The 22,844-nt window shown below is 33.1% G+C and overlaps 1 protein-coding gene across 1 annotated transcript; it reads right to left on the minus strand.

Moving 5' to 3' along the window:
* Positions 1-976: 976 nt before the first annotated feature.
* LOC140155946 (uncharacterized) lies at positions 977-22,607 on the minus strand. Its single transcript, XM_072178978.1, is given in 17 exon segments — positions 977-2,014; positions 2,420-2,541; positions 2,931-2,993; positions 3,651-3,842; positions 4,239-4,434; positions 5,213-5,751; positions 6,191-6,339; positions 6,912-7,054; positions 7,321-7,508; positions 9,062-9,111; positions 9,114-9,168; positions 16,070-16,165; positions 17,020-17,223; positions 17,511-17,624; positions 18,152-18,270; positions 19,916-21,398; positions 22,245-22,607. Coding segments are annotated over 16 exon segments (4,497 nt in total). The 5' UTR covers positions 21,375-21,398; positions 22,245-22,607; the 3' UTR covers positions 977-1,206.
* Positions 22,608-22,844: the final 237 nt, after the last annotated feature.

Genomic DNA, 22,844 nt, shown 5'->3' on the forward strand with positions numbered 1-22,844 from the left:
ACATCAAAGAACTGACACAAAAGAATTATAAGTGGTGTTTCTTCATATAATTAACATGAATTTAATAATAATGTGATATTTCTTTAAATTCTATAAATGAAGTCATGAAATTTCTTTCAAATAATCTTATAAATAAAGTAATTTCTCATATCCTCATAATTTTTGCACCCATAAGTACAAAACAATAACAATTTGAAATTAAGTTCAGCTGGGCTTCTAGCTGTTATGGGGCGGCCACTATTGCCAGCATTTCTGTAAACAAATTTTACATACTTCTTATAGTTATATGTTATTGTTAGCCTTGAAGGAAGACGTGAGTTTGGAAAATGAGCTATAAACAATCATATGGTTTCTGCTTGACTCCATGTGCTACCGAATGTCACAACCATAAAAATACGCTCTTCCAACGTGAATTGGGGTTGAATGTGTTGAGCTGCAGCCACGATTTCTAGTAAATGAGGTTGTTATGTCAGTGCTTAGTTGTTACTTTCAAAAACCCAAGGAGATATTCTATTATGTAATCATTTCTACCACTTCGAACACCCCATTGTTTAAATGACCTATCATAAGAGCACCGTCCAACTGGTCCGTGGTTCAACTCTATTCAGTCACTTTTGTAACACTTAGACAAAAGTGGCCCAAGCGGTTTTAAGACTAGGTTACATAATTGGCTATAACTTCACTTGTATACCTACGATTTTATTGAAACAAAGCTTTTCTGGTGGCTAAAGAAATTATCTTGATAGACATATTAATATTAAACCAAAAAATAGGACGCATACTTGTGTCATTCTACTTTCAAAATTGTACAAATTTTATTGTTACACCCTGTATTATGAATCTAATCTCATTTTATGACTAATTATTGGAGCCCCATTTACATGATTTATGTTCTTATGTAATTTTTCATATTATAGTTTTAGTATACATTTTATTGTTACTTCTGTAAGGGGATGGTCAATGCTGCATATGGCCTTATTGGCGTCTGCGCCATGATTTTCTTTGTATTATTTTATATTTTGATGTGTGATTTCAATGTATTTTACTTGTTGATTATGGAAATAAACGTTCATTCTTTTCGACCAGCTCCTGACTTTTAGTCTCGAGACAAAATCTAAACATATTATTAAACCTACGGTATTATTTGTCAGTAATTTTGTTGATGACAAATTTAATGCCTATTGATCACCAGAGAGCAGAGGTGGTCTATTTCTTTTGTTCGTTTTCTCCTTTAATATTGGCAGCTGATTGGTCTTCATTATCATTTGTCTCAGTGCCAACGCCTAAACGTGTTTTAGCGACCTGAACTCCGTCATCAAAACGACTTTTAGCTGCATCAACAAGTTGCGTTATAAATTTAGATCGACGCTTGGTTGTAGAAGGTTCGTCTTCTTTGTCACTATCGTCTGACATGACTGCCCAGAAATCCGAATCACCCGTCTGTTCAGCCGACGTATCTTCTTTAACAGATGTAGATGCTGAATCCTCTTGATCGTCTGCGGCACCCTCTTCCTCGTGCCTTACGTTTCTGCCCGCTTGAATATCTTCTAATCGACTCTTTGCAGCCTTATAACCTCCCACTAGTTGCGCGACAATTCCAGTTCCAGTCTTACCTTGACTCGGTAATTGTTCATCTCTAGTTGGAATTTCTTCATCACTTTCTTCTGAAAGTACAACCCAAAAATCGGACTCATCTGTTTGAATTGCAATATCTGCGCATATCGGTGATATCTGTACAGCCTGCATTATCCGTGGTGGGGGTGAATCAGTTTGGGTGCCATTTTCTGCTATTATCAAGTCCCGTTCTTGTGGTATTTGAGACCTTTGTGTTACTACTTGCGTTTTGAAGTTTATTACCGTATTCAGTAATTCCCCATCTACATTTTCATGTATTTTCTCTGCTTGATGTAGAACATATTTGGCCGTGACAGAAGTGTCTCGTATGGCTGAACCGTCTACAGTGGTAACATCAATATGGTTTTTAGTTGCTAGTAATTTTTGAAACATTTCCAACCTGTAGAGGGCAAATAACAAAATAATTAACGCGGATGGATAGGAGGAAGCAAGAGTGTAGTGACGGGGATGGGGATGGATTGACCCCTATTTTTCAACTCCCTCTAACCCAATGACCCTCTTTTTGTTTTCCCGAACTCCCTCTCACCCTAATTTTTCCCAGTCTCACGGAAAGACCCTCCTTTCTTGGTAAGATTTGCCCCATTCTCACTGAAAGAGCCCTAGTTAATACGAACTGCTGTCCGCACATCCCTGTCACTTCCAAAGTCGAGCGGCATCCGGGTACTTTGCACGATAGGTTCTACGCAGCAACAACGGTTCGTGCCTTCTTTAGGCATCATTAAATTGTGTTTGTGATCGTAGCAACATTATAATAACTCAATCCTATAATAACAATATTACTCACTTGAGTGCGAGGATATCATTCTTCAAGCCAAGAATATCATTGAAACCTATCTCGGCCTCCACGCTGACTTCATCTGCAGTCTTTGCCATCACATATCTCTCTACCAACTGACTCATTACACGCTGAAAAAAGGTAAGCAAGCAAATGCGAATTTAAACCATGTAAACTTTTCGCGATGCGAGGGGCGCAAATTCATGCAAGGAAATGATAAAGAACACTTGTTTCAATGTAATTTGTCACAATTAGTCATAGACCCGATAGCAAAATGTTTGATTTTACAGGCATGTTAGGTACGTCATCCTTTCAAAGTTAACATCCCAAAGTGGACAAAAAGAAAAGACCTCAATTCTGCCAACCATGTAAAAACAAGAAGATTGTTGTATCACGATGGTTTGCGATAAGTCATGCTGAATTTGCAGTGGCTAAATAACCAGCAACTGATTTTTTTAGTTTCCAAACGGCATGAAGCGTACTGTAATCTTCATGAGAGTAAATTCTGCGTCACACCTACCTTGTACTGAGCATTTTCATCGTCTCTGGCACTTGATCGTCTTCGCAAATCTTCAATATTTGGCTACAACAAGAAATAAAACATACAGTGAGTTGTGATGAACCTTTTTGACATGATCATTCAATATCAAATAACGTGTTTTGCATTGGTTCCTACACGATTGCCGTTTAGACAAAAAAAAAGACAAATAAATAAGATATTTCCTTAAGGGATCGGATAGCAACATTTGCATAGTACTTTTGTGACCATTATGAATACGAGGAATTTAATATCCTTTTGAGATCAAATAATTTTCATTTCTTGAAATTTGCGATAGAATACAAATTTTATGGCAAATTATTAAAGATTTATATTTTTGACCTCGAAGTAAATCTAATATGTACTTAAAATGCATGTAGCTGGGAGAAAAAGCCGTCCATCATTTGACAATTTTGACCTTTCATATTGACGATATACACCCCCCATACCTACAAAATTGAGGTATAATAATGACCAACTTAACTGATTTATACTTGTTGAATTTGATGGGACAATCAATTTTTATACAGAATAAAAAAAAACCATATAATTATCACATTGGCACATTGGTAATATTTAAATTATTTATTTAATTTGCATGATTTATCTGACATTAATGAGGAACAACGTTTAATTTATAAGTTGATTATATCACCAGTAATATTTTCAATATCATGACTCAAGTACTAGGCCTCCACTTACTACGCTTTTTCTTTCTGAAGGATAGGAACTGTTGCGTCGTTTCCATTTGAAGTTCAGATACTTGGGAATAAAATTTACGATGCTTTCATAAGATGGAAGGAGATTGAAAGGTGGAGGAACCACATCGTCGTCCAGTAAGATATCCATCCACATGACGGTAGAGTGAAACTTCCATTCTACGTCAGCATTTTCCTTTTGTAGCAAAAGAAACAAGCACCTAATGTAAGTACTATGATATGATCCATTAATTTTGTCCATTTTAAAAGTTAAGCTACTCAATTGTATCATCAAAATGCCACACAATAATGGGGGAAACTTTCAAATTGTCTAATTTCATCAAATTTGCACATGCCAAATTTGGTGGTGTCCAATTTGCTAACTTAAATGGTCGATAGATAATTATATATGATGCGAGCGTAGGGATCAGGAAATGTTGCATAATTAAACGTTTCTGTAGTGTTTTATTTAAAAGGTGTCCCGTAAATGTGTGCCAAAAACTGCTTTCCCCCCGGCTTGCCAAAAAATCTTTTTTTACCCTCCCGCTCATAATTATTGCACATCCCCTAATCATCTTGTAACAAAACTCACCTCAATTGCATTGTAAACTTCACTCATAACAGCAATTAAGGCATTCAGTAACACGATGATAAGGAGAACATAGAACATTGCATATAGGACCAAGCCTGCTGCTTCCATTACTTGCGCTTGGTTGTCAAGTTTCAAAGGTTCCTGGTCCTCAAGACCCAATGCTGACCAGTACAGGTAGACGATGGCAAAAAATAAACTACGGGAACAACAGTTTTTAAAATAAGCATAGCGTGAATCATCCTATGTGAGGGGGTGGACACCGACCATGATTGGATGGCGTGGGCACAAGGCCTGCTGAGGGGTGCAAAAGCCGTGTTTCGGCAATTTTCCTATGGGATTTTCTGTATTTTTCAAATTGATTGGGGTGGGGCACGCGCCCCTATGACGCTACGTCACTGATCAATAATGTAAATGCTGCATGGATGCTGATGAGAGCAAAAACGCCCGTGTTGGTTTCTACGTTGAGTCGCAGACGCTTAGTTATTTAGTTTTACAAGATTTGACAAGAATTCGTGGTATTTCATACATCATCATCGGAAGACGCAAATCAAGATGTGTTTTTTTATCCACGGGATACTCTCCTAACAATTGTGTAATGCGTTACAAGTAGGCCTACAACTTACAAGATGCGTACGATGCATCGTTGTGTACCAATGTGGCCTGTGACGCCATGCCCGGCGCTTTGACTCCCGGGCTTTGGGTATATAATTACCATGATTACGATAAGCCTACGCCTATTATAATGCATGACCGAGGCATATTACGACAACCTACAAACAAACAGGTAAATAGGCCCATCACTGCATGATGTAAATAATGATGAGTTATTATTTTCAAATAGCAAATAGGTGTGTAAATTGTTTGAGAATTGCTCCGCGTGGCAAATTTACCAGAAATGCAAAAGTCCTTATATTATCGATAAACAAAATTGAAATAATTTAATTTATAGTAAAACAAACTTGTTTGAAACTTACTTCGTGAAATATCCTTTCCCACATACTTCCGCATCACCATTGCAAGTCATGGCATTCGTCTGTTCATAATATGAGTAGATGTATGTCAATCCAACTGCAAATGAAAAAAGGACAACCGCTACTACAAAAAAGAAATGACCTGTCTTTGTCACCATTGATCCCAGCGAAATTTGGAGCGGTCCGACAACGCTGCTGACCACAACGTAAGGAAGCATACGCAGTAATGAAATTACAGCCGATAAACCGAACAATGAGTTCGCCAAAAGGTAAGGATGCCACCAATCGTATGAAAGAAACTCTGCACTTGTTGCATTCAAATTAATTGTAGGGCTAGAATCCTCTCCGACCAGAGGACCGGCCCCCTTTCCGGGTTTTCTAACTTGCCGAGCCACACGATGTAGAACAGGTTCCTCAAATGATGAATTTGAGTTACGGGAATCAATGTTGTTGTCCATGTGACGGTTCTGATTGTACGGTAAATAGTCTGCATTGAGAGCCATGGAATATGTGTTCCTCTTTGATACTGCTATTTGAGTACTCTGTGTGTTTCGAAAAACAGAATGACCAAAATATGGTTAGCTGTACAAACATTGATATATTTATTCATCTCTTTGCTTAACGTTGCAAATGGAACTTTTATCTGTCTGCCCTATTACAAGTATGTAACCAATCAACAGCTCTTATAAAACTATTAGGTTAGTAAATGGTACGACATTTTTGCTGTCTTTTTTCCGTTTCGAAAGATATTCACTTTTCTGTAGTGGTTTTCGGTTCTCGGCTGATTTAGATTAGAATTTTCTTCTGACGTTTGCCACTGTCATGACTGTGGAAAACGCTACGGAAATATAAGAATATTTGCTTTTGTCGCCCTGGTGGCAAAACGCAGAGTCGCAGACGCACATCGAACTTATTCCGGCCTATTCGTGAAGTTGTTTTACACAATTTGACGGTGTATACAAACATGAAAAAGTACCATACCTCTTCATAATAGTTGTAGTAGATTGCAATATCAAGAATAATTCCTATCAAGAAGAATGTCACCAACAGTATATCACGCCAGTGGTTGAGTTGTTTTAAAACAGCAAGATGCTGTTTATGAATGCACTTTATCTCACGCCATGCAATTCCTACACAAACAAACAAACAAACAAACAAACAAACAAACAAAATCATTATTGAGGAGACGTGAAACACTAATTACTTCAGGCATTCAAGCTATGAATGATATGGATCAAAGAAGAATTTTTGCAATATGCACTAATCACAGTCAAAAGCATGTTACAAATCGGAGTATTTTTAGATTTTGTTTAGTTTCACAATTCCTGAAATTGTTAAAAAATTCCAGGAAGGAGAGCAGTCATATCAATACCCAAGTATGTTCCGCATGGAACGCCACTGGTTTCATCAATTCATAAACCAAACAAAACACTGTCTTGATAACCCGAGTTATACGAGTTTGTTTCAGCAAATGTAAGTCTTCCCAGTATGCGAATTAAATGTCTGAACTATGACATCATATGAACATTCTTCTTGACATAGCGGATTTTGCTGATTCCATTCAGGAGAAAGTTGGGACATTTGTAAACATTACAAATATGCCAAAAAATTAAGTTTGAAAACGATTTAAACACGCATTTCACTTCTCTATTGGTTGATATACAATGACAAATGTATAAATAACAAATGAATATAATCTTACCAAGTACCCAAAAGAGCAGCAGAATCTTTGTTGGTCTTTGTAAAGAAAGATCCTTTGTAAATCCGTCAAGTTGAACGGTATCGGCAGTCAACAAAGCCACAAAGATAAGATCAGAGGAAAGTTTTAACACGAATTTCATGTACCTGTAATATATAAACAAAATTTATTAAAAATCAATTACTCTACACTTTGTTGGTTTCTAGATTTGTAGTGTCTTGATAAACGTGTAACTCATTGTCATTTGTTTTGCTAAGCATGATGTAGACCTAAATTGAATTTACCGAATTCGGCGAAAAATGTGGTTTTGTTCGTAACCGGCTACAAAGTTTCAGTAACTATCTTCGCAATGGGTGAAAATGAAACATAATATGGTAACTGGCGTTTACGTTCTAAAAGCGAGAGAACTTACGGTGAGCCAATGTAGTTTTTCACCCAGTTGATTGGTATGTACAGATATAATAGTGAGAGAATCGGGAATCCAAGTACCATACATATAAGAAATAACAACATGCTCGCTGTGCTTTTGTCTCGAAGGAATGCCATACGACCATAGAACTGTGAGAGTACGGCTTGTTGGCAATTTTTGTGAGCTACAAACTGAAAATCGTAGAAATGAAAAATTGAAAGTTATCTGACAGTGAAAGCTAGTGAATATAGGACGGCGACTATGGCGTAGATACCGCGGTATTTTTGATCCAAAAACATACAGGGTGTCCCAGACAAAATTACCGGCCCGGGCGAATAAATTTGAACATAAGTCGAGAAATAGACATCAGAATCCACATATCTAAACATCAGCGTATAGCCCATCTTATTATGCATCTTATACGCCATTTTTACTAGAATTGGTTGACTGATCGCGAAGAAATGAGCGATTACATAACGCATGCGTCAATTCACTTCATTCCAAGTTTGAAAGAAAGATTATTCAACACAATGCGCACTAGTGGTTATTTGCCAATGGGCTTCATATTTTATTCCGTGAAATCCTTTTCATTCTTTTTTAAACAATCTGTTTCTTGCAAAACATTTAATTAGGTTTTGTTCAAATTTGAAAACCTGCACGATATTGAAAATAAAATCTTGCATGTAAGATGGTGCTCGGTACTTGTAAGTTTTTTCGTTAATGTTGATATAGATGTTTTACATCATGAATTATTGCATAAAGAATTCCAGCTGGCTTAAAAAATTGCTTACACACATCAATAATTTGGGAATATTTATAAGAAATTATAATGCAAAGGTCAAATCTTTTAAAACTTCAACATTAATGTTGCATGGTATCAAAAATCACACGTTAAGCTGTAAGCACTTGGCTCAAATGTTCCTTGGAAAGTTAAAATATAACATATTTGCACAACATAAAGAATTAAAGTTGGAAAGCTTCCAATTGCAGAACAAACAGATTCTCGGACAAACTGTAATACATCTTCAGTGAAAGCATGAATAACATAACACCGTTGGATTATAAAATAGATGATGTGGACTAAATTTAATGAGATAAACACACTTTAGGCTATGCGATATATTTTAAATTTTTAATTAAAGTTCACTTTTATTCGCTCGGTATTTTTTCTGGGACACCCTGTAGTACAAGTATTTGAATTTGAATCTTTGTAAACCACAGCAAAATCAATGGCAGAGACCCAGTATAATGGGCTACCTGAAAATAGATTCACAGAGTAGTTTGGATTTCTGGACTTTTCATGATTATTGGAAATCCAGATTTTAAAATATTCAAATGGAAAAAAAACAGCAGAAAAATAGTTCCAATCAGAAATCTTCAATTTGAGAGGCTCATTTGGACAATTCCGTGATTTTTCATTCATTTAATTGCATTTCCAAACTTTTTCCAGGAACATTGGGAACTGCAATTCCAGTCGTTCTCATAAAGCAAACTTGGAAATATTTTATTTGATTGAAAAGTTACTCCTCTATAGGGGTGTGCACTCTGGAATAGCCCAATGGAACTAACATCTTTGTCTAAGATTCCGTCTAAGATTCTAATAACTGGTCACAACATATCTCGAAATATCCTTGTAAAATTTGGCAAATTCTAAGAAAATATTAGTATAAATACGACGTAGGTAAACATTACTTTCAAAATGCATCTGGTATTATCGAACCAAGTTTCGAAATTATTGACTCACCTGCTTCTGGTTATAATGTATTGCTCGAGAAAGTTTTGGTAGTGGTCCCACGTTTCCCTTTTTTCTCCATTAGCTTTGTCTTCATGATGGTTCAGAACAGTCAATATCTTCAAAATAAAGTTAAGGCACTCACAAATAATTATTAGAATATTTAAGCTGCATGTGCACATTTTGCTCAATTCATATCTGTCAGTAACATATGTTTTATATACAGGTTGTAACCAAAAGAAACTGCAATTAAAAAAAATGGTATTAGATATTGCTTATTGATTGTATTGAAAAATCGGTGATCAGCAAACGAAGATATATGCCCAATTGTGTAAAATTAGATACGGCACGATTTAGGGTCGGAAAAAAAACCTGACATGTTTTGAAAAGAAACCCTAATACCTCATACTCATTTGAAACGCTAAACAATATACCGTATAATGCGGGATAAAGTAAAAGACAAAATGCAAAACTTTAAAATAAAGATTCTAACTTTTCAATAAATTTATAATTTTTTTTAGATTTACAAACCCTAATAAAACAAAGTCAAACATAAGAATTTCTAGATTCTTCTTTTCAATGCTTATTTTCCATTCTCATAATTTTCCTCATAATACAATAAAAAACAAAAGAAATGGATTTACAGATCCTAATTAAACAAAGTCAAACATAAGAATGACTTTTTTCTAGATGCTCAGTATTTTCAATTCTCATAATTTTCCTCAATACAATGAAAAACAAAAGAAATATATTTACAAATCCTAATAAAATAAAGTCAAACATAACAATAACTTTTTTCTAGATCCTTATTTTCAATTCTTATAATTTTTCTCATAATACAATGAAAAACAAAAGAAATATTTGTTATTCTTTTTTTAATTATTCTTATGTTTGACTTTGTTTTATTAGGGTTTGTAAAGCTATTGCTTTTGTTTTTCATTGTATTATGAGGAAAATTGTGAGAACTGAAAATAGGCATCTAGAAAGAAGTTATTCATACGTTTGACTTTGTTTTATAAGGGGTTGTAAATCTAAATTCTCATAATTTTCCTCATAGTACAATGAACAACAAAAGAAATATATTTTACATTTTCTAATAAAACAAAGTCAAACATAAGAATGACTTTTTTTTCTAGATGCTTATTTTCAATTCTCATAATTTTCCTCATAATACAATGAAAAACAAAAAGAAATATATTTACAGATCCTAATAAAACAGAGTCAAACATAAGAATGACTTTTTTCTAGATGCTTATTTTCAATTCTCATAATTTTCCTCATAATACAATAAAAACAAAAGAAATGGATTTACAGATCCTAATAGAACAAAGTCAAACATAAGAATGACTTTTTTCTAGATGCTTATTTTCAATTCTCATAATGTTCCTCATAATATAATGAAAAACAAAAGAAACATATTTACAGATCCTAATAAAACAAAGTCAAACATAAGAATGACTTTTTTAGATGCTTATTTTCAATTCTAATCAATTTCCTCATGATACAATGTAAAACAAAAGAAATATATTTTCAAACCCTAATAAAACAAAGTCAAACATAAGAATAACTTTTTCTAGATGCTCATTTTCAATTCTCATAATTTTCCTCATAATACAATGAAAAACAAAAGAAATATATTTATATATCCTAATAAAACAAAGTCAAACATTAGAATGACTTTTTTCTAGATGCTTATTTTCAATTCTCATAATATTCCTCATAATATAATGAAAAACAAAAGAAATATACAGACTTGACATTTAATATGGAATATTTTTCGCAAAGTTCCAAGACTGGTCTGGACGGAGTCTGCATAGACCGCACGTGCTAAATATTAATTAGGGTGTGTCGGGAGATGGTGTCAAATAATTGTTTGATAGAAATGTGCTTTCGATATGTTTACATTATGGTGCTCATAATGTAGCGAATTTGCCTAAAATGGCGTATTTAGGGAGGCTGAATTTGAGCTTTGCGGGGACACAATTTCGGACTTTATGCAACGTGGTTCCGTTATTATCAAATTTATAGGGGTTTGAGGTGATATTTCTTAAACTTCGTCAGCAACTGGCATTCATCACAGCTGAAATACACTTACAATGTACCATGTTTTTGAACAGGGGAGGAACTAAAAAAATAAGGCTCTTAAAAGCTGTACGTACTCAAAAAGTTTGAATGGTCCCCTGGGGTCAAATATTATAAGCTTACGGTACAAAAACAACTGTGCGGATTCTTGGTTGTCCAATTAACGCACACTGTTTCTTTGTGTACAGTAAGTTTATAACATTTGGCCCCAGGGGACCATTCAAATTTTCTGAGTGCATACCACTTTATAGAGCCATATTTGTTAAAGCTCCTCCCACTTTCAAAACTGGTAGATCACAGGTGCATTTCAGTTCTGACGAACACTTATTGGTATTTAGGTTCAATAAAATTGCCTCAAACCTCAATAAATTTGATAATATCAGAATAATGTTACTCAAATTCAGAAATTTTACCTCCACAAAATTCAAATTCAGTCTCCTTAAATCCGCCATTTTAGGCTAATTTACTACATTATGAGCGCCATAATATAAACCAATGGAAAGCACATTTTCTGTCAAACAATTATTTTACACCATCTCCGGACACACCCCAATTAATATTTAGCCCGTGCCGTTTATGCAGACCTCCTCCAGACCTGTATTGGAATTTTGCGAAAAAGTATTCCATATTAAATGTCAAGTCTGTATTTACAGATCCTAATAAAACAAAGTCAAACATAAGAATGACTTTTTTCTAGATGCTTATTTTCAATTCTCATAATTTTCCTCATAATATAATGAAAAACAAAAGAAATATATTTACAGATCCTAATAAAACAAAGTCAAAAATAAGAATGACTTTTTTCTAGATGCTTATTTTCAATTCTCATAATTTTCCTCATAATACAATAAAAACAAAAGAAATGGATTTACAGATCCTAATAAAACAAAGTCAAACATAAGAATGACTTTTTTCTAGATGCTTATTTTCAATTCTCATAATTTTCCTCATAATATAATGAAAAACAAAAGAAATATATTTACATTTTCTAATAAAACAAAGTCAAACATTAGAATGACTTTTTAGATGCTTATTTTCAATTCTAATCATTTTCCTCATAATACATTTAAAACAAAAGAAATATATTTTCAAACCCTAATAAAACAAAGTCAAACATAAGAATAACTTTTTCTAGATGCTCATTTTCAATTCTCATAATTTTCCTCATAATACAATGAAAAACAAAAGAAATATATTTATATATCCTAATAAAACAAAGTCAAACATAAGAATGACTTTTTTCTAGATGCTTATTTTCAATTCTCATAATATTCCTCATAATATAATGAAAAACAAAAGAAATATTTTTTATTCTTTTTTAATTATTCTTATGTTTGACTTTGTTTTATTAGGGTTTGTAAAGCTATTGCTTTTGTTTTTCATTGTATTATGAGGAAAATTGTGAGAATTGAAAATAGGCATCTAGAAAGAAGTTATTCGTACGTTTGACTTTGTTTTATGGGGTTGTAAATCTAAATTCTCATAATTTTCCTCATAGTACAATGAACAACAAAAGAAATATATTTACATTTTCTAATAAAACAAAGTCAAACATAAGAATGACTTTTTTTCTAGATGCTTATTTTCAATTCTCATAATTTTCCTCATAATATAATTAAAAACAAAAGAAATATATTTACATATCCTAATAAAACAAAGTCAAACATAAGAATGACTTTTTTCTAGATGCTCATTTTCAATTCTCATAATTTTCCTCATAATACAATAAAAACAAAAGAAATGGATTTACAGATCCTAATAAAACAAAGTCAAACATAAGAATGACTTTTTTCTAGATACTTATTTTCAATTCTCATAATTTTCCTCATAATACAATAAAAACAAAAGAAATATATTTACATATCCTAATAAAACAAAGTCAAACATAAGAATGACTTTTTTCTAGATACTTATTTTCAATTCTCATAATTTTCCTCATAATACAATAAAAACAAAAGAAATGGATTTACAGATCCTAATAAAACAAAGTCAAACATAAGAATGACTTTTTTCTAGATGCTTATTTTCAATTCTCATAATTTTCCTCATAATACAATAAAAAACAAAAGAAATGGATTTACAGATCCTAATAAAACAAAAGTCAAACATAAGAATGACTTTTTCTAGATGCTTATTTTCAATTCTCATAATATTCCTCATAATATAATGAAAAACAAAAGAAATATATTTACATATCCTAATAAAACAAAGTAAAACATAAGAATAACTTTTTTCTAGATGCTTATTTTCAATTCTCATAATATTCCTCATAATATAATGAAAAACAAAAGAAATATATTTACAGATCCTAATAAAACAAAGTCAAACATAAGAATGACTTTTTTAGATGCTTATTTTCAATTCTAATCATTTTCCTCATAATACAATGTAAAACAAAAGAAATATATTTTCAAACCCTAATAAAACAAAGTCAAACATAAGAATAACTTTTTCTAGATGCTCATAATTTTCCTCATAATACAATGAAAAACAAAAGAAATATATTTATATATCCTAATAAAACAAAGTCAAACATAAGAATGACTTTTTCTAGATGCTTATTTTCAATTCTCATAATATTCCTCATAATATAATGAAAAACAAAAGAAATATTTTTTTATTTTTTTTTAATTATTTTTATGTTTGACTTTGTTTTATTAGGGTTTGTAAAGCTATTGCTTTTGTTTTTCATTGTATTATGAGGACAATTGTGAGAATTGAAAATAGGCATCTAGAAAGAAGTTATTCGCACGTTTGACTTTGTTTTATGGGGTTGTAAATCTAAATTCTCATAATTTTCCTCATAGTACAATGAACAACAAAAGAAATATATTTACATTTTCTAATAAAACAAAGTCAAACATAAGAATGACTTTTTTTCTAGATGCTTATTTTCAATTCTCATAATTTTCCTCATAATACAATGAAAAACAAAAGAAATGGATTTACAGATCCTAATAAAACAAAGTCAAACATAAGAATGACTTTTTTCTAGATGCTTATTTTCAATTCTCATAATTTTCCTCATAATACAATAAAAAACAAAAGAAATGGATTTACAGATCCTAATAAAACAAAGTCAAACATAAGAATGACTTTTTTCTAGATGCTTATTTTCAATTCTCATAATATTCCTCATAATATAATGAAAAACAAAAGAAATATATTTACAGATCCTAATAAAACAAAGTCAAACATAAGAATGACTTTTTTTCTAGATGCTTATTTTCAATTCTCATAATATTCCTCATAATATAATGAAAAACAAAAGAAATATATTTACAGATCCTAATAAAACAAAGTCAAACATAAGAATGACTTTTTTAGATGCTTATTTTCAATTCTAATCATTTTCCTCATAATACAATGTAAAACAAAAGAAATATATTTTCAAACCCTAATAAAAGAAAGTCAAACATAAGAATAACTTTTTCTAGATGCTCATTTTCAATTCTCATAATTTTCCTCACAATTAAAAAGAAAAGAAATATATTTTTATTCTTTTATAATTATTTTTATGTTTGACTTTGTTTTTATTAGGGTTTGTAAAACTATTGCTTTTGTTTTTCATTAATATGAGAAAATTGTGAAGTGAAAATAGGCATCTAGAAAGAAGTTATTCGCACGTTTGACTTTGTTTTATGGGGTTGTAAATCTAAATTCTCATAATTTTCCTCATAGTACAATGAACAACAAAAGAAATATATTTACATTTTCTAATAAAACAAAGTCAAACATAAGAATGACTTTTTTTCTAGATGCTTATTTTCAATTCTCATAATTTTCCTCATAATACAATGAAAAACAAAAGAAATGGATTTACAGATCCTAATAAAACAAAGTCAAACATAAGAATGACTTTTTTCTAGATGCTTATTTTCAATTCTCATAATTTTCCTCATAATACAATAAAAAACAAAAGAAATGGATTAACAGATCCTAATAAAACAAAGTCAAACATAAGAATGACTTTTTTCTAGATGCTTATTTTCAATTCTCATAATATTCCTCATAATATAATGAAAAACAAAAGAAATATATTTACAGAACCTAATAAAACAAAGTCAAACATAAGAATGACTTTTTTCTAGATGCTTATTTTTAATTCTCATAATATTCCTCATAATATAATGAAAAACAAAAGAAATATATTTACAGATCCTAATAAAACAAAGTCAAACATAAGAATGACTTTTTTTAGATGCTTATTTTCAATTCTAATCATTTTCCTCATAATACAATGTAAAACAAAAGAAATATATTTTCAAACCCTAATAAAAGAAAGTCAAACATAAGAATAACTTTTTCTAGATGCTCATTTTCAATTCTCATAATTTTCCTCACAATTAAAAAGAAAAGAAATATATTTTTATTCTTTTATAATTTTTCTTATGTTTGACTTTGTTTTATTAGGGTTTGTAATGCTATTGCTTTTGTTTTTCATTGTATTATGAGGAAAAATATTAGAAATGAAAACCTCATACTAAATTCCCTCTAAATCGTGACATAGCTGTGTAAAATAGTCAGCTTGGGCCACTTTCGTGATGTACGAAATTGGCAAAATGTGGCTCAACTCGGGCGATTAAGTAAATCGGGCATAGCGTTTAAACCTACTGCATATCACATTTACGCCATGACCCCTCTTATTGTTTTTTTCTGAAAAGCAAAAATGCCATTGCTAATCATAAAGTTCGATTTCATGCAATGCAAGCTTGATACACACGCGCGAAAATGTCAAAAGTGGCCCAACTTTTAGGATCATTTAGTAAATTGAGCATAGCGTTTGAGACCGAAGTAGTAAAGAAAGCAAGTAAAATTTTTCGGTTAGCCAAGATATGTTACTGATTCTACTGCATATAACATTTTATTTATTTTTTCTGAGAAGCGAAATTGCAATTGCATAATTTTTATTGTTAGTGTATTATGGTATAGCGTTACCTCTTCAGTGTTTCTCGCGTGCGAAATTATTTCAGTCCCGACAACATCTGTTTGCTCGGCCAATTCCAAGTAGCTCGGTTTAAACTCAACATCCGTCTGCAAGAAAGTGACGACATTCGTGCTTTAAATTAAATCATCATTAAGTCGTCATCCTCAAATGAGTCATTCTCATTAAGTCGTCATTCCCATTGAACCAGTTGTTCATGTTACATAATATCATGTTACATAATATCATGAATTTCATCAATACCCCTCTTCTTTTTCTAAAGACTTTACATTTATGAAGTACATGGATATAGTCATCATTTCAAGGCCTCAAATTATGAAATTTTGGTTCCTGTCCACTGCCATACTCTTTGTTTTACAGATGGTGATGCTAAGAGCCCAATCCTGTGGGTCCTTTCCAGAGCCTGAACTAATTTATTAACCAGAACAGCCATGTCATCGGCGTACCGGTCATCTTGTCCCCCTTGTCTTGTGATAAGATGTCTATTAATTCCGTAGAAGATCTTGATGCGGTTCATTTGTTAATCACATATCGCTGAGTTTTGTGTCACGACATTAACTTGGCGCACTAGTATCAACATGGAACCAGTCAGAGAAAAATTCGTATTCTCTAACACACAGCTGTCCCACTGAATGGGTATCTTCCTCACTCGGACAAGGTCTCTAACAATTTTTGAGATGTTGTACATTTGTACTGCTGTATTACTTTCCACGGGGCCTCTTTGCTGGTGGTGTATATACTCCCAAGCTTTCACCACCAGCTGTCTCAAGGTTTGATCTGCACAACCTCTTTTAGGATGAAACCACACTTACATTCTGCAAGAACTGCTTAGAATGGCATTCAAAACGATTCAGATTTTATATATAGCATGTTTAGTATATTATCATTCATAATATTTTTGATCCACGTGATCGACGAAAAGGATTGGAACACACAAACTAACCTGACTGAGTTTTCGTAGCTGTTTGGATAATTTGAAAGCAGTTTCGACTGGGTCGGGGTTGCCTTGTGATAAATAAGCTTCACTGGAGAGACCTCTGTATACCTCCAACGAACCTACTGATTTCTGCAAATCATCGGTAGCACTCGACGAAGCATTCTTCTTTGAGCTAACACTCTCAATTTTGCATCCATGGTCTCGAAGTAGCTTTTCATGTAAAATGTAAATCAAAGACAATATTATGCAGATATTTGATGTTAATTACCATCATTCTGTATGTGATGTTTCGATGAAGAAAACAGCATCTCATGTTGCGAATTGTCCGGTTAAAAGTAAAAAGTTATACATTTCCAAAACGTGATGCATATGAGTCTTTTCTGTCTCGTTTGTTCTGTCTCAAACTCTAGTGCTTTATGCCATCATGTAAAATTGCACAAATTAAATCATTTACGTTGTTTTCGTGGACAATGGACTTGATATAAGGTGTAGATTACCTTAACAAGAGTGAAGTCGTTTTTCTGAGCTGCCAAGACAATAGGTGTGACATCTGGGTGATAATCGTCATCTTCACAGTGACAATTGAGAATGGCTAGACGAGCTTCAGGTGTCTGTGCAGAACAGGAGATAAGTACAGAAATGTAGAATACTTTGATAAACATGCATGTACAAACATAGGATAGAGTTAACACAAGGAACACACACTCGGGTGTCCAAGATGGGCCTGGTACATCTCTGGTACGGTGTGCGTTCGTCGTCTTAATCGTTTGTGTGCTTGTCTCCTATTGCGGAGAGCGTTTCTGAATAACCGGTGCCCGGTAACAAGGTTTCCGGCAAACTATTTTGTACTCTCGATTCCAGAATTATTTACATACATAAATCTTTGCATAAATGTTATCAAAAGTACCGTAGGTCTTACACCGTTATAGTTAGTTCGCCTCGCTCGAGGTAGCAAAATCCTGCAGTCAAGAAAACAACCAACACTTGGTGTATCTTGTACCATTCCTTTCTTTCTCATGTTTAGATTCCTCTTTGCGATTGAGTGATTTAAAACATTTCAGCTATAAAACACCTTATCATTTCATAGTATAGCAATGTGTTATAATTTATCATTAAACACAACAATTTAAAACATTACCGGTAGTTGTGCCACATGATGACAAATCTTCTCCACAGTTTCTTCGAAGCCTACGTCAACAGCACGCAAAAGTGCATCACCAACACAAGCGCCGTGTGAAAGTAACTGCTCTACCATAACTGGATGAAAATGGCAAAATTAACTTCAGATTGGATATTTAATGCGCACGACACCGGGGCAAGATATTGATACTTTGCTGATGTCCACCGGTCCAGTGTATTGTGCATGCATTGCTTTAAGGCGGTACTACACCCCTGATAAATGTTTGAGTAATTGTGCATTTTTCTCACAAAATAACTACACACTGGTACAAAATGTATATTATAGGGACAAGGAATCCAATTACTTCACTGAAATTTCAGTGATTCAAGACAAGGGGTTCAGAAATGAGGTACATTCTAGCGGTACCTCTTTTCTTATCATAAATAACGTACCGCTTGTCTTGAGTCACTAAAATTCCAGTGTAGTAACTGGATTCCTTGCCCCTATAATATACATAACTTTTGTTACCAATGTGTTATTATTTTTGAGAAAAATGCAAAATAGTCACACATTTATCAAGGGGTAGTATTATGCATGCATTGCTTATTCTTTTGAATTATTGACCATCTAAGGCAAAAAAAAAGACACAAAAAAACCAAAAACTTTTTACCATTTGTAGAGAAAAAAGAGAAAGAAGGACAGAAAAAAGTGGAATGCAGTGTAAGCCTACAGATCACAAAAATAAACACATTTTGACTCTTCATTGTGTTTACAACAAATTGAGACTAGCATTATATTATTTATTTTCTTTAAATTGTGTGTTTTAACACCAAATCTATGTTTTTATTTAGATTATTTGGCTTAAAAAAGGACAAATTGCCGATGTTTACTTTTTCTGTAGCGAGTTTATAAAACAAGCAACAAATGTGCCTTTTTGTGATTTTCTCCAACGTTGTTGTTATTACACCGAATCTGTGTTTTTGATATAGATTCCTTGACTAATTTCGTTTTCAATATATGTATTGCATGAATAATTAAGTTGCAGCTTTTGTAATGAATTTCTGAGAATGCATAGTCCCCTTTCAATATGGATGGTAATCATCATTTACCGCTTTAATCACCGCATTAATTTACCGCTTTAAAAAATATCACACATGTAACAGTAGCTGTTTACGTATGCAAGCCGCGGAGCATGGTTTGTTGCATGTTTTTAATATTTTTCATGACGTTTGCCCAAGCTATATGAAAGAAAACTTTGTCAAATTATCTCATCTTCATCGTTATAACACTAGGGGTAGCAATTTTAACTTCCAAGTTCCAAAAATCAAAACAGCAGATTCTGCTTCCTTTTTTTACAATGCAATCCATGATTGGAACAAACTACCCGAAAATGTAAAATTGTGCAATATAAAATCAAGGTTTAAAAAGATGCTAAAATTATCCTCTTAGACCACATGGTTATATAGTTTTTAATATTGTAATTTAGGTGTTTCATGTTTTAAATAGTTGTAATATATATATATTTTCATTGTTATTTATAAGGACTCCTTTGGAAATAAGTCTCTGACTTTAAGGGATATCCTTGGCGTATTATCGTGTCAATTTTTATGTTTTAATTTGTATTTTATAATAACTATGTTCTTGTATTTATGTTCTGTGCAATATGTTATTTGACTCTTACGATGATATGCTTAATAAACTCAAATCAAATCAAATGCATTCAATCACTTTGGACAATATCTGAATGGGTCACTTGTGAAAACAATGACATAATTTGCTTACCAGAATACCCTTCTGTGGTAGCAAGGCGCAGTGGAGTGTGCCCACTGTCGTTTCTGTAGTTAATATCCAAATTTAGTTGATCCTTTTGGGAAAGCATATCTTTGAAAATACTAACTTTGCCACTCTCAATTGCCGATATAAATTGTTCTTCAATCCTGTCAGGATCCTTTTGTGGGGTTTTCTTCTCGTCATCGTTGTCTGTATCTTCGTCGTCGTCATCATCGTCATCGTCATCATCATCATCATCATCATCATCATCATCATCATCATCATCATCATCATCATCATCATCATCATCATCATCATTGTCGTCGTCGTCATCGTCGTCGTCATGGTATTCTTTTGAGTTCACAACTGATTGTGTTGCGTCTCTTTGGATATCTGCATTCGTGACTTCATGTTCCTCAACAGATATTTGCTTGTTTTGAATGATGCTTTCTACCTCATCATCATCATCATCATCATCATCGTCATCGTCGTCGTCGTCGTCGTCGTCGTCGTCGTCGTCATCATCATCATCATCATCATCGTCGTCGTCCTCGTCGTCATGGCATTCTTTTAAGTTCACAACTGATTGTGTTGTGTCTCTTTGCTTTTCTGTATTCGTGTCTTCATGTTTCTCAACAGATGCCTGCTTGTTTAGACTTTTGTTTTCTTGTTCTTTGTGGTCGTCATCATTTTGAGTAATGTTTTCCTCATGACTCATATTTTCGTAAATATTGTCATTTGGAAGTATTTCTACGATATCTTTTGAACTACTTTGATCGTCAAGATGATCTTCATTCGACCCATCTCGAAGTTGCTCTTCGGCAGATTGTTGACGATTATCATCTCCGATGGTTTCACTTGTCGCGTCTAATGCAATAATTTCATCCAATCCGTTGTCAAAATGTAATTGATCCGTTGCATGCACTTCAGAAATATCATCACATGCCGGTTCTTTGGTCTTGACATCAGAAGCCTCCTCTTCATCTCCAGAATTGTCCTCTTGCATGATATGATCATTGTTATCAGCATTATCGGTACCTACTGCATCTGATGCAGAAGTATGTCGTGGTTCAATGTCAATATCTTCACTCAATGTATGACTTCGTTCGGGCACTTTGTTCTTGTTCCAATCATTTATGTCCTCACTGCTTTGCATAATCTTTGCTCCTTCGTGCTTGGTATCCGAATGATCTGCTTTATATTTATCGGCCTTTCCTTTAGATTCGGCATCTAGGAAGTCTGAATTGGAGATGTCGGATGTTTTATCCCTTGTAGTACCTTTGATACCATTTGACAGAACGTGCAGTTTCGGGTCATCATAAGTATCGGGATTTACGCATGCGTCTTTGCTCGTGTCAAAACCTTTATTTTCATCCGATTCCGAAATATATTCTGGTGTGTATGATGGATTTGAGGAATCCTCGTAATCACTAGTGCTGTCATTTACTGTCAGGGTCTTTTTCACATCCATAGTGCTCCCCGTTTAAAGTACCATCTGTTTGTATAAATAATAATAGTTATCATAATATTCATGATAAATAAATAATATGGTAAACATTACAAACAAATTAAACCAAAAAACATTTTGAAAATCAACAAGAAAAAGACGGCCATATAGAAATGTCCCAGCACACAATACATCCACCCACCCCCACCCCCACCCCAATTGTAACACAAACACATCCCACATGGACTCATATACACAAACACGACACAACATACTACGCAGTCCAATCTATGCACCAGTTATAAGTACCTTATAACTCAACAGTAAAGTCCTATTCACACGGTCGGACATAAGTGACTTATTACCGGTAATAAATCACTTAATAAAGGTAATAAGTCACTTATTGCCGGTAATAAGTCACTTATTGCCGGTAATAAGTCACTTATGTCCGACCGTGTGAGCACGTTATAATTATGTAACTCTATAAATGTTCCATTCATTAATCTAAGCATTAGATATTGATTAAATTATTTGAACAAAAATAAAGCAATTTAATCATTTTCAGAAATAAATCTGTAATGATTTCCACACAGATGTATCAAATCTGTATTCGCTTTAACGAACACAACTTAACAACCAAAAATCACATTATAATCAAATAACTTTTTGTAGCCAAGATGTAAGAGTATAATCATGGGTAATTTCAATTTCAATGACCCTCGTATGTATATCAAATATAATAATTTAAATTTAAGTGATCATGTCTGAACGCTATCCTAGCTTAATTACTTCCCATGCCATAAAACCATTTAATTTATATATAGAATGTGTAGGTTTATTACACCTGTAACTGTTAGTATTCTCATCACACCTAAAATGAAACCAAGCACATACCTGATTTGAAAACAACTGCAATCATCTATATTTGTCGCTGAGAACGTTTAGATTCAGCTGTAATTGCCCAGTCCCTTTGCTGAATGCATGCATGGTAGTCAAGATTAATAGTAGGCCAGACAGTATTAGAGTAAGTTTTAATATACTTGATAACTCGCTATTTGATAAATTTGCCAGTGAAAACTAACTTTTTTGTTAATGAACAATACAACTTATCAACCGTATCGTCACATGTCAACGAGCCTATTTTCCAGTACCTCAAGGTTATGTATTCAATGCACTGTACTGATTAATAGGGAAACTTGAACTTCTCTTAATAGTATAAGTTGACATTTAGATTTTTCACAATATGTAATATAATTTCGTCACACTCATAACCTATTTGCCTAAGTCATTTTTGTGACTTTAGCAATTTGGTTATGAGGGTGACATAATGATGGTGTGGTGTTGGTAGCCCGTGGGTGTTGTGTTGGTGGTGTTGAAACTAAAATAGGCCTATGTGCATAGGATTTACGTATTCAAACTAATGATAAAGACAACGTCACTGATATAGTGGTACAAGTCCTGGAATAACTGTGCAAGTCATTGAAATAAATTGCC

The sequence above is a fragment of the Amphiura filiformis genome, chromosome 6 (genome assembly GCF_039555335.1).
Source record: "Amphiura filiformis chromosome 6, Afil_fr2py, whole genome shotgun sequence".
Taxonomy (NCBI): Eukaryota; Metazoa; Echinodermata; class Ophiuroidea; order Amphilepidida; family Amphiuridae; genus Amphiura; species Amphiura filiformis.